This window comes from Nicotiana sylvestris, chromosome 9 (assembly GCF_000393655.2).
Source record: "Nicotiana sylvestris chromosome 9, ASM39365v2, whole genome shotgun sequence".
Taxonomy (NCBI): domain Eukaryota; kingdom Viridiplantae; phylum Streptophyta; class Magnoliopsida; order Solanales; family Solanaceae; genus Nicotiana; species Nicotiana sylvestris.
Window position 1 is genome coordinate 117,706,668 of NC_091065.1, and position 12,430 is coordinate 117,719,097.

The 12,430-nt window shown below is 35.1% G+C and overlaps 2 protein-coding genes and 1 long non-coding RNA gene across 4 annotated transcripts; 2 read left to right on the top strand and 1 right to left on the bottom strand.

The window, feature by feature from the left end:
- Positions 1-3,984: 3,984 nt before the first annotated feature.
- Positions 3,985-7,359, bottom strand: LOC104224025 (uncharacterized). Its single transcript, XM_009775575.2, has 7 exons — positions 7,318-7,359; positions 7,071-7,227; positions 6,901-6,965; positions 6,449-6,501; positions 5,853-6,368; positions 5,126-5,297; positions 3,985-4,367 (listed from the first exon to the last, which is right to left on the bottom strand). The coding sequence occupies exons 2-7, from the start codon at positions 7,213-7,215 to the stop codon at positions 4,179-4,181; spliced, it is 1,140 nt and encodes a 379-aa protein (XP_009773877.1). The 5' UTR covers positions 7,216-7,227; positions 7,318-7,359; the 3' UTR covers positions 3,985-4,178.
- On the top strand, positions 4,309-6,556 carry LOC138877012 (uncharacterized). Its single transcript, XR_011402327.1, has 2 exons — positions 4,309-5,322; positions 6,068-6,556. It is a non-coding gene; the product is annotated as an uncharacterized lncRNA (long non-coding RNA).
- Positions 7,360-8,871: 1,512 nt separating the features above from the next.
- On the top strand, positions 8,872-11,843 carry LOC104224024 (ADP,ATP carrier protein 1, mitochondrial-like). 2 transcript variants are annotated; one of them, XM_009775572.2, is made up of 4 exons: positions 8,872-9,064; positions 10,215-10,693; positions 10,777-11,148; positions 11,278-11,843. In XM_009775572.2, the coding sequence occupies exons 2-4, from the start codon at positions 10,223-10,225 to the stop codon at positions 11,572-11,574; spliced, it is 1,140 nt and encodes a 379-aa protein (XP_009773874.1). In that variant the 5' UTR covers positions 8,872-9,064; positions 10,215-10,222; the 3' UTR covers positions 11,575-11,843. The 2 variants fall into 2 exon arrangements, with proteins under 2 accessions (XP_009773874.1, XP_009773875.1); XM_009775573.2 differs by having other exon boundaries at positions 8,903-9,064; positions 10,221-10,693.
- Positions 11,844-12,430: the final 587 nt, after the last annotated feature.

The window sequence follows — 12,430 nt, forward strand, 5'->3', positions numbered from 1 at the left end:
ACAAAAAGTACCAGTAGAGCTCAAAATCAGAACATCTCTTTCACAAGCTGGGATTGGCCCACCACATGGGCCTCTCTCAAAAAGAAACCTTTCAATAATGTCGTCAATAAGGAGGACCTCCTCCCTTTTGCTTCTGGCAGATCTGGATCACCAGGAACAATAATTTATTCAACAAAAAGAAGGACATGTTCAATGCAAAAGCTGCTTTGGCAAAAACAACTGAGTATATCACCATCTCGGTGGATAGAACAGCCACAAAAGAGAAAATTATTTGGGTCAAATGGACACCTCCACAAAGAAACACTTACAAACTTAACACTATTGGGGCTGCAGTTGGGAACCCAGAAAAGGGAGGAGTGGGAGGAGTCTTCAGGGATGCAAGTGAAAACTGGGTGCTGGGCTTCATGGGAAGCATACAACACACTACCAACACACAAGCGGAGCTCCTGGCAGTGTTGAGAGGATTGCAAATTGTTGAAGAAAAGCAGTTAACACCTCTAGAAATCAACATAGACTCCACTAAGGTAATAAGAATGCTCAACAATGGAAATCATATTTTTGACTCAATTATCTTTGAATGCAGGTCAATCGTCCAAAGGCTAGGAGACGTGGGGGTGAAACACAACTACAGGGAGACGAATAAAGTTGCTGACATGCTGCAAAAGAGGGTGCCAAAAAGGATCTTTTTGCTAAACTTTTTGTTACAACAGTTCCTCCAGTGTTTGCTACTCATGCTTTTTGACCAGACATCGCAGGAACTGTTTTCTCAAGACAAGTTTTGGATTGTAATAGTGCTACTTATGCTCATAGCGCGGGGGAACGAGTATACCCCCGGTAAACAATGCTACTGTTGTATACCTTAATGGGTAGTATTTTAATTCATGTTTGAAACACACCGTAATTATCAAAAAAATATTTGATGTGTCGCATAATTTTTTCATTTTTCGAGTAAGGCACCATAGATCTAACAGTACAAATTGCAAAGATTATTGAAGTCCAGACCATGGAAAAAAATGCTCTTTAAGTTAGATATATTTGCAGTACTTTTAATTTGATGAAATCTGAATGCTTGTCAAGGTAGATGTGCGGATTTTCTCCTATCTCATGAACGTTACTTTTGTATTGGGTAGGAAATGAAGATATGTAAATTTTACTTATCAATAAGGGTTGTGCTGGAGTGATAAATACTTCTTCATCCTTAACTAGAGGTCTCGGGTTCAAGTCCTGGATATGGAATCGCCTTTATTAGGGAGCGATTTAACCTCCCACTGTGAGATTTCTAAACGCAAATTCAAATTTAGTCGGGTATCAATATGGATATCGAATGACGAACATCGGATGGAAACAAAAAAGAAGTTTTCTTGGACAACAACTTAATATGTTTGGCATGTTTTTGCAAGTTTTTAAAAAAATTATTTAATTATATGTTTAATTGAATTTTTTAACATGAGTTTCAAATTTGAAAGAAGTAGTTTTTACTTCTTTTTTTTCAAGTAAACGATATTTTACTATCACAAAAATCTACTCCTTCTATTTCAAATTAGATGATGTATTTTTCTTTTTAGTCTGTTCCAAAATAAATGACACATTTCTAAATTTGGAAATAATTCAATTTTAAACTCTTCATTTTACCCATTTTACCCTTAATGAGAAGTTTTCATACTCACACAAATGTCATAATTCCATAAAGCTTTTACTCTTTAAACTTTTAAGATCACAAATTTCAAAAGTCTTTTTTTAAACTCCGTGCCGAATCAAACCATCTCATTTTATTTTTTTCAAGTGACATGTCCAAACATAATTTTAATTTTCAAAAATAATTTTTTAATTTAACTTCAAAAGCTATTTTTTTAAATATTATATTTTTTATGTCCAAATGGCTACTTAAAATATGATTACAAAAAAAGAAGAAGCTGTTTTCTTGGACAACAATCTAAGTTGTTGAATGTTTCTATTCCAAACCAAAAGCCGTTTCTTTTGAACACTTTGCAATGGATTTAGGTGTACATATTTCAGCCATAGGCCTAAACACAAGATTGTCCAAAATATTGTTCATTTATTTGTGAGTCAAAAGACTTAGGATATAATCCATAATTAGAAAAATACATTAGAGGTGGACAGATGTTCAATTAGTCATTGGACAATTAAAAGTACCACATGGCCCCTAGGACCCTAAAACCACCCATGAAAACCAGGTGGCTGCAATATATAAAAACTTAAAAAGGAAAAAAGAAACAGGCGGCTGATCTTTCTTGATTTAACTAGTAGCTTTGGTTACACGCGCCCACACCCCATTAATATATGAACAAAAACTGGCCACTGTCATTCAAAGTTGATCCAAATCTCAATCCCTAGAGTGCCTCAAAGTCTTTCACATAACCAAGAAATCTTTTCTTATTTTAAACCATTTACTCAAAGTTAATTGGTTGTCAAGAAAAACTCACCAAAAAAACCCATCTCCCCTTTTTGATTTATCTCCTAGTAGTTTCTTTTTTTCTGAATAAAATCCAAGTTCTTTGCTTTTCAACAAAATCTACAAAAACCCATCTTCCCCTTTTCTTTTTTTGGTGAGATTTATCCTCTATAAAACCCCATATTGAGATGCTGCACTTGTTCTTTGCAGTGGCGTTTTCAGCAGTGCCTTTGACTCTGTATATACCTCCAGTGAGGAGCTTGAATCTGTTTGTGGAAACAATGGAGGATATGTTGAGGGAATCAAGTGTTTATACAGGGAGGATGTACCCTAGGCTACGACATGCTTGGTCTAGGATCTTGAATTGTATGCTTTGTATTACTACTAGGTAGAGATTCAACTTCCTTGTGTTGGATCTTGGTTACTCAATCTAGGAAAGGTTTGAGCCTTTTTGTTTTGTAAATAATATATTTTGGCTCTAATCTTCTCCTTTTTTTGTTTTAAGTTTATTTATCAGAGTTTTTTTTTCTTCCTTCAAGTTAATTTTGGGTTTGTGGATTGGTTGGTGTTTCTCTGTAAGACTCTTTGTTTCAGAGAATTGATGGTTCATGTAAATGAAGAGCATTAATAAAATGGCTATCATAGGTTGCAACTGTTTCTCTGCAAAGTTTCATTTTTTCTAATGGTGGTAACTACTAACTAGATTAACTTGAGACACTTTGGTTATTCTTCTGTTACTTGCACTCTCTGCGTACCAAATATTAGATAGATTTGACTATGATTTTCGTTCCAATATAATCAACCACTCAATTGTTTGCCTAAGTGAATGTTCTCATATCTCTGGTTGGGTTTCTTGTTTTTTCCTTAAGGCTTTGTGAGATGGAGTATTGCTGTTTTGGTTATCATTGCCTTGGGAAAAATTATTGCACAGTGACAATACAGATGAGATGGAGTATTGCTGTTTTGGTTATCATTGCCTTGGGAAAAATTATTGCACAGTGACAATACAGATGAGGACTCCCTTTCTGCTGTGGGGTTTTTGTGTTGCTCCTCTTCTATAAAGTCTCTTTCTACTCTTCTTTTGGAGCATTGGTCCATCTGTTGGAATGATAATGATTGAGATAAAGCTGTTTTCTTGTAATATTATTTCTAGTCATCTTATATTATATTACAGTGGCATCACCAGCTCCCAAGAGCCATCCATCTGTAAAGTCTCTTTCTACTCTTCTTTTGGAGCATTGGTCCATCTGTTGGAATGATAATGATTGAGATAAAGCTGTTTTCTTGTAATATTATTTCTAGTCATCTTATATTATATTACAGTGGCATCACCAGCTCCCAAGAGCCATCCAATGAAAGGAGAAAAACTGGGCAAATGAGGGTGGATGGATTGGGGGTGGGGGTTGTGGGGTAGTTCTGAATAATCACACAAAAGCAAGATGGCTCACAAGAATCCTTTGGTATTGGTGTTGTTACAGTTGAAAACTTTATGAGAATTGTCTTTGATAAAGTATGCTAAAAACTGAATATAGGATAAGAGTATTAGATAGCATTATTTAATACGGTGGGTGGACCTTTGAACTGCTTCTTACAACTTATTATTAATTTATTATCCTCAAAGACCAAATAAATGGGGTAACAATAGATGATTGAGTGTATCAGAAACTATAAAGAATGAAAGAATTTTTCTATGAAAAAAAATAGATGATTTAAGTATGAAAGAATCACTTCATGAAATGTTCGGCAGCAGTGGGCTTTGACCATTTCAGCTGGAAAGAGTGCAAGGTTTCAAGAACCAGAAGACATCCAAAGCTCTAGCAGCAGCTTCTTTTTCAGCAACAATAGCACCACCTCTCTGTCCTTGTTGATTATTACTCATCATCTTCCCTTGATCTTCCTTTCTCTTCTCTTCATTGCTGCTCTGTTCCAGTTCTTGAAGGATACCCCTTGTCTCCTAATGTCAGATTCAGTGTTATTAGTCCATAGATAATTAGATCAACAGTTAAAAAGCATTAAAAATGGAGCAGATTGAAGATTTATTGGAGGGCAACTGGTGCTTTTTGTTCTATGGGGTTTTATTACTTTTTTTCATTTTGCAATTCTACCAAAGAGCCCAAGATCAAAACCGTCAATCGAGCTTCTTCAAAACCTTTGAATGACTCGTTAAGTTTTTATCTTATCCTATTTTGTTCAACTTTAGCAGCATCCTGATAAACAATCAAAATGCTGCTGATTCTTGCCAAAGATCATCTCCTATATCATGTTTTAAGGATGAGTTGGTTGTAGTTGCCGAGGGTCTACCGGAAACAGCCTCTCTACCTTGGTAAGGTATGCGTACACATTAACCTCCCGACCCCACTTGTGGGATTACACTGAGTTTGTTGTTGTTGGTTATAGCTCTTGGGTCGAATTCAATCCCAAAAACTAGTTGATGAGGTGAGGATTGTCCAAGATCACATATATAAGGAGACAACATCTCATTTCCTCCACCAACTTGGGGAGCACTTAGCAGCAACTAGAAAATAAGGTTTCCCTTTGTTTTGGATGAAAAAGCCGAAAAGGGGATGTTGTACTTCATAGCAGCATAGCAAAGAGGGTACTATAATCAAGTTTTAGTGAGACTGAACAAGTATATCACTATGCACAAGGCGAGGAGATCACAGAGTATTCAACTGTAAATTGCAATCTAGGGACGAAAAGGTTCATACATACCAGAGGTCTATACTTTGCCTTAGATGGAGTGGCCTTTGTAGTTCCACGGCTGGCTGAGAAACACTGAGGAGTAGGAGGATTCGTGCGGATCTGGGACAAGATATCTTCATCTTTGCGCTTTATGTTCTTCACATCCACAAGTATTGGTGTGTTTTCTGCATTATCATTTCTCCTGTGTGGAAGATAGTTCACCAAAAGTAATACTCAGTACACCCTCTAATAATGTATTTTTTTGGTCAAGTGTTACATTTGGGTAACTTCCAGAAAACATAACCATTATTAGCATAACGGTCACATAGGGGGATGCAATCTATGTGCTATACATTCTGACTGAACCAATATTTTTGACACGAGATATAGAATGTGATAAACCACTCAATTTCAATAAATATTAAATTTAGGATCCATAATTTTAAAAGTACAATGAGTTCAGTGGCTAAGAACTCTCAAGGTTGAACCGATCAAGTTTAAATTCTTATTTGCCTCTGAATGGTCACCCCATTATATTTTAGGATTAGCACGAGCATGGTGTCGACCTGATCGAAATATTATAAACAATGAGATCTTCCGTGTGAACTGTAGTTTGATTATGATATTCTCAAAACAATGTTCCTTTACAAGTTACATCTTAAAAAAATGGTTGACTAAATAAACTTTGAAATTATCTACAAAACATGTAAATGTTTGTGTGTGAGGATGCAGATGGCAAGAAATATGTGAAACTTACAGTAGTTTCCTTCTCTGTTTCTCCTTAATGTTGCTTTTTGACACTGTTTCATTAGTCTCTTTAGTCATCTCAAGCAATGGCTTCCTTTCCCTTTGCTCATCATCAACAATACAATCTTTTGCCTTTTGTTTATTCCCCATTAGTGGACTTGTTTCCAAGTTCTCATTTGCACCATTCTCTTTCTCTTTAGTTCTGATGGTTACTAGTTTCTTCAGCTCATTGCAGAAGTCAGTCACCTTATTCAACAAATCACCACCAGCAAAAAGATTCCTAGCTGAAAGAGTACTTCTCAACTTTGGCATCTGTTGTTCTTTTTGCAAGGAGATATTATCATCAACCGGCTTCTTCTCCGCGCTTGACTTGATTGTTTGTTTCATCAATTTAGTCCTGAACCGCGGAGGGGTTGCAAAATTGGGATTCTGATTCTCACTATCTTCCACAATCTTATCATATTTCAAGTCCTTGTTCAATGACACTGATGGTTGAATTTGCCCTCTCTTTTTTAATGTTGCATCTCTGAAATTGAAAAACACCATTCAGTTCACAATCTTGTCCAAATAAAATTCAGTAGAATCCATTGCATAAATATCAGTTACCTCCTATTTCGTTCCCCGAGAGGTATATCTGATACACTAGCTGATCTTTGAAGCTGTAAATTACAACAAAGTTAGCAAAACTTGAATAAGAAATGAAAGGTTATAGAACGAGTTCATTCCATTATTTGTTTGAAAAGTCAGGAAATCAGTTAACTAGCAAAAATCAAAGAGAGAAAATAGGAAATTTAAAAGGACAAATGAAGATTGACTAGAAATTTTCTTGAAAATTGCATAACACTGAATTCACTTCTCCTTTCCCCACAAGAAAAATGAAGAGCAAATCCTGAATCTTGCAGTGAATGGTGAAATTAACCATTACCCACAAGAACTCATTTACTAATATTCGAAACACTCAAATTACAATACCTTTCTCCACATTTTATCAACAGACATGGGAATTAATAAATCAAGACACCAAATTTTGAACCAAAAATAGGAAAAGAAACACAAACCTTAGAAGAGCAAGAAGGGGTAGTTGCTTTATAGAAATCTTCCACTGTCTTTGGATGATTACAATCTGCTCCAAAACAAGAAAAGGGGCAATAAAAAGACTCGAAATTTAGTCAAATCTATAGTAAAAAAAGAAAGAAAGCAAACACATTTGTTATTTGTATTAAGTTACCAGGTTTGCAGAACCAAGCATCATCATCAACAGGAGCATCAGGAGCAAGAAAATCAACCCATTGAGGGGCGTTAAAATGCTCCAAAAGATCATCTTTAACAAATCTTGAATCAATCGTTTTCCAATCAATTATGGCTATCTCCATAATGGGTTACACCTAAAAAAAATGAGTAGAGTTTAAGACTGTTTCTACAAAACTCAGATATAAAGTAAGAATTCAGAAGATTTTTTAAGTGAATGAATTCACAGGTGAAATGCAACGTTTCTTTGTTGTGGAAGGAGCTGACACTAAAGACCGTTGGGATTTAAGGCTTTCGGAGGGTTTTATTAATTATTTATTTAATTTCCTTTTTGACCGTTAGGGATTTTTCTCATTTATTTTCTTTTTGCTGATTTTTAATCCTATTGGGAATTATGTGCAGATCTAATTTCGGATCCAAGGCATTTATCATTTACCGTGTATGCTTTGGTCATGTTGTACCACATGCTGAAGTATTGGTACTTTTTCCTATCCGGTCGAGAATTGCTTTGACACGGCTAGCTTAATATTTTTTTTTTTTTATAAAAATTCTGACCGATTTGATTTATTTCTTCTACCCCCCTTTTTTTGTAGCTTGAAGATTATTAAGGGTTTTTTGTCAAATCAAATTGTAACACTTCTTTTGCTTGCATCCATTTAGTTTAACATACTAGGTAAGCCTCCTTAATTTCAAAGAAGTCTACCTTCAAATCTTACCGTCGCCAAAAATAAAAAGTTTCCACATGTTTTTCTCATTAAAAAAAATTAGGCTTATACATGAGAAGACAAAATTTTCCATAATGGTTTAATAGAGGTGTCAATATGGGCAGGGTCAGGCTAGCCCAGCCCAAGCCATATGAGCTTTAGAAATTGACGGGCTGCGCTGGGCTAGCTCACCATTTTGATGGGCCCTATAATGATCAGCTCACCCTAGCCTTATATGGGCTACGGATCCCCAAGAGTCGGCCCATCATTCTTTAAATATAATTTTATAATTTTTCTTTAAGTTCTAACCTAAAAAAAGATAAATATTTAAAACTTAAAAGATCTTATTGAATTTTTTTTACAAAACTTAATAACTTTTTATACTGTTCGAATATATCACAATAAACACTAAAAAAGTAAAAGACAAGACTATATTTCATTCACTAAAAGTCACAACTCAAAATAAACTATTCAAGAGAACGTCCATGACGCTTATGTGATATCCAACACATCATCTTCATCAAACACATTTGAATCCGTTTGTGAGAAGGTTGTCTTAACATCTTCACTTTCATCTACATCTACAATTCGTATGCAATATTAATTAGTTAAATATTAAGAAAAATTAAAAAATTTAAACTAATAAACGTTTTAATACTTCGATCTTTTAATATGATGAGCTTAATAAACTTTAAGCTTGAGATACTCTTCTTGTTATTTTTTGTGTCATGTACTTTTTATATTTTATATACTTTAAATATGTATTTTTATTAGGCCCATGGGCCGGCCCAGCCCGGCCTTAGTCAAGCTTCACGGGCCACGGGCTTAAAAGCCTCGTTTTTAAATGGCCTCCAAAAATTCTTGCGCTTCCATCTAAATCACGGGTTGGGCTCTATGGTTTAAGTTAATTTTTGTGTTACAAAATTATATCTCGTATATAACTTAATTTTTGTGTGAAAAAATTAAGAGAATATAAAATAGTTTTGTTACACATTAAAGATTCACACCTATAATATTGTTAGACAAAGTATAGGTGTCATATTTAAACCAAAAACAGTCTCCTTGATTCCCTCTCTGCCTATCATCTCCACTTTTAACTCCACTGTTAGAGGCAATACAAGACTCTCTCCACTCTGAATCTCCTTCTCCTTCTCACTTAAAAGCAACCAAATTGCCTAAAACTTATGCTCATTTTTCAGGTACAAAACTTTCTTGATTTTCTCTTGGAAAAAGAACCAAAAAAAACGCATACATTCTTCAAAGAGTGAAGGTAATTCTTTTGTTTTCTCTTTAGATGATTGCTTCTATTATGTGATATTATCATCATCATTTGGAGTAAGTTTTGGATCTAATTTACATTGTCATACTTGTTTTCTAAAATTGAAACGTCTACTTTTACTTGATATTTTCACGTTTGGCTGAATTTTTAGCATTTGAACTTAACAATTTTTATTTTTATTCTTATTTTTGTAGTATATGGCTCGTGGGGAAAAAAAAAATATAAGCTAGATTACTGTTCTCTAGGAAATGTATATATATAAACCAACTATTATGACCGCGATAATGGAACTCTGGCGATTTTTTCTCCTTTTGAATGATTAAATTGATGTAGTATTTTGCTTTAGTATCCATTTTAAAATTTTAATATGGAAGCTACTCGTTAAGTTTATTTTCTGTAGCAATATGAGGTAACAAAGGTAGTATATGCATATATCTAAGGATTTGACCAAAGTTGTGATTGAATATTGATCTGTAAACTTAAGATGTTTGTGTATTTATCGAGTTCCTTCTTCTATTTTACTGTTTTGTTGGAATTGGTTTGCGGTCCTTTAATTGTTAGACTAAAATAGAACTGAAATTTTTCTTACCACGTTCCCATTCTCACACTGATTTTGTTGCTATAATAAGGTTTGAATATAAGGCTTAATGATAATTCTTGGTCATATGCAATGATCCATATTTTCTTATTTTGGTTCGATACTAATATATTTTTTGAATTAAATGGAGAAATATGGCTGGTGAAGATTTGTATAACCGGCCCCAATTTGTGGGACTAACACATAGTAATAGTTGTTGTAAAATTAATTTTTCATTTTTCTCAGTTGTGAAAAAGGGGAATGGGTAGTTGTTGTTGTGGACCATCAAACATATTAGTCTTTGTATCAGTAATAACTACCAATTTTATTCTGGAAAGGATTAATGTTGGAATTTTAGTCAATGATTTATGTCTAGAAGTGGAACATATATATACATAGATATCTTAGTTGTTTTAAGGAAGAGGTCTGTTTCTTGCAATTTCACTATGTTTGTATTGCTTCCTGCAGCCAAAATGTGCTTGCACTTTAATAGTTTATCATCTTAGCTTCTTATTTATTTAGCTCATGTCAAATTCATCATTTTCATCTTTTTTGTTCTTTAAGAGACAGCGATGACGATTGATCAGCCACAATACTACCCCTCTGTTGCTCATAAGGTATCTGGCAACTTCCTGGTTAGATCTACCCAAAATCGGGATCTTCTGGCATATCAAAGGCAATATAAATATGGAAATCAGACGAGACCTTTGTTGCATCAATGTGAAGGAAAATATGACATGTCCATGGTTTCGTCCTACTCATCGCCAGTTTTTGTTCAAGCTCCTTCAGAGAAAGGTTTTTCCAGCTTTGCAGTTGATTTTCTTATGGGTGGTGTCTCAGCAGCAGTGTCAAAGACAGCAGCCGCTCCAATTGAGCGCGTCAAACTCCTGATCCAAAACCAGGACGAAATGATCAAGGCTGGTCGGTTGTCAAAACCATACAGTGGCATAACTGAATGTTTTAGCCGAACAATGAAAGAAGAAGGGATTATGTCATTGTGGAGAGGCAATACAGCCAACGTTATTCGTTATTTCCCAACTCAGGCTCGTTCTTATTCTCAGACAAACTTGGTTATTTAAGTTATTTCCTTCCTTCTCGTGATATATTTTTTTCTCTTTTTGTGCAGGCCTTGAATTTTGCATTTAAAGATTACTTCAAGAGGCTTTTTAACTTCAAAAAGGAAAGAGACGGTTACTGGAAATGGTTCGCTGGCAACCTTGCATCAGGAGGTGCAGCTGGTGCATCTTCCCTTTTCTTTGTGTATTCCCTTGACTATGCCCGAACAAGGCTTGCAAATGATGCTAAGGCTGCAAAAGGTGGAGGGGAGCGACAGTTCAATGGCCTTGTTGATGTCTACAAGAAGACATTAGCATCTGATGGAGTTGCTGGACTTTACCGTGGATTCAATATCTCATGTGTTGGGATCATTGTGTACCGTGGTCTCTACTTTGGTTTGTATGATTCTTTGAAACCAGTTGTCCTCACTGGAGGCCTACAGGTAATGTTGCCTATAACTCTAGTGATCGCGTTCAGTATTAAAGAAGCATTTGTATTAGACTTGTTTGCTGATGAAGTGTTTGTAATGTTTCATATATGTGTGTATTTTTCTTTAATTAATTGGTTTCAGGATAGCTTCTTTGCTAGCTTTGCACTAGGGTGGTTAATTACAAATGGTGCTGGACTTGCATCCTATCCAATTGACACTGTTCGTCGGAGAATGATGATGACATCTGGTGAAGCAGTGAAATACAAAAGCTCAATGGATGCTTTTACTCAAATATTGAAGAATGAGGGTGCAAAGTCTCTCTTCAAGGGGGCTGGTGCAAACATTCTTCGTGCCATTGCTGGCGCTGGTGTCCTTTCTGGCTACGACAAACTTCAAATGCTTGTACTCGGAAAGAAGTATGGATCCGGTGGTGCTTAAGATTGATCATTCTTGTCATCCCTATTATGATTCTTAATTGGGGTTTTGAATAATTAGCTACCAAACAGAAGTATCTTGTTTACTTCAGTAGGAGAGGAGATGCGATACATTTTGTGGCAACTGTTGGTGCAGTTTCTAGTAGAGTAGAGTGCCCAATTTTGATAGACATGGCAAGGCACACTATGCATAAATGTTTTATTTCACTTTTATGAGGTAATCTCTTTGATAGATTATCCAACCAACTCAATAACGTAGTTGAATCTTCTCTATGTTCTGCTTCTTTTCTCTTTTAGTTTGGAACGGAACTGTGGGGAGAGGGGGAATGGAGTTCTAAAGGATTAAAATAAGAGTTTAAGTTATATTCACTGAGCGGTGCCAGAGCCAGAGATTTCACTAAGGGAATTCAACTTTTATAAAAATAGGCTATTCAAGCTTCTGATTCCGGTCAACGGGATTCAACCTTTGTATTTATTATGCATTTTATTATTTTAGGCTTGTAATATACATATAATACGAGTAAAGTTTTTTAGCAAAGGGTATCATATGACCCTTGCTTCAATGTGGCTCTGCCACTGTCATCGAGGACATAAATTTTTATAAAATTAGATCACTTGTTAGATAGTTACAGATAAGTTTGGGATTGTTAAACAAATAACCGGCTAGATTCAATGTTTACTTTTTCTAGCCGGTATACATAGATTATACGTTGATTATATACAGTTATACATATATTATACATATGTTAGCTATTTTTAACTTAATAGATTAGGTGAGCTACTATTTGATTAATTCGACAAGCATTAATTTTTAATCTGATATAAATGAGTTAAGTTAGTTTAATGGACTTCATTCTAGC

Bases quoted from the DNA above. Each gene is read 5' to 3' on its own strand.
- LOC104224025 (XM_009775575.2), bottom strand. From the start codon at position 7,215: ATGGAGATAGCCATAATTGATTGGAAAACGATTGATTCAAGATTTGTT. The intron at 6,502-6,900 runs GTTTGTGTTTCT...TGTAATTTACAG, and splicing joins CCCCTTCTTGCTCTTCTAAG to CTTCAAAGATCAGCTAGTGT. The intron at 5,298-5,852 runs GTAAGTTTCACA...TCTTCCACACAG, and splicing joins AAACAGAGAAGGAAACTACT to GAGAAATGATAATGCAGAAA.
- LOC104224024 (XM_009775572.2), top strand. From the start codon at position 10,223: ATGACGATTGATCAGCCACAATACTACCCCTCTGTTGCTCATAAGGTA. The intron at 10,694-10,776 runs GCTCGTTCTTAT...CTTTTTGTGCAG, and splicing joins TTCGTTATTTCCCAACTCAG to GCCTTGAATTTTGCATTTAA. The intron at 11,149-11,277 runs GTAATGTTGCCT...AATTGGTTTCAG, and splicing joins TCCTCACTGGAGGCCTACAG to GATAGCTTCTTTGCTAGCTT.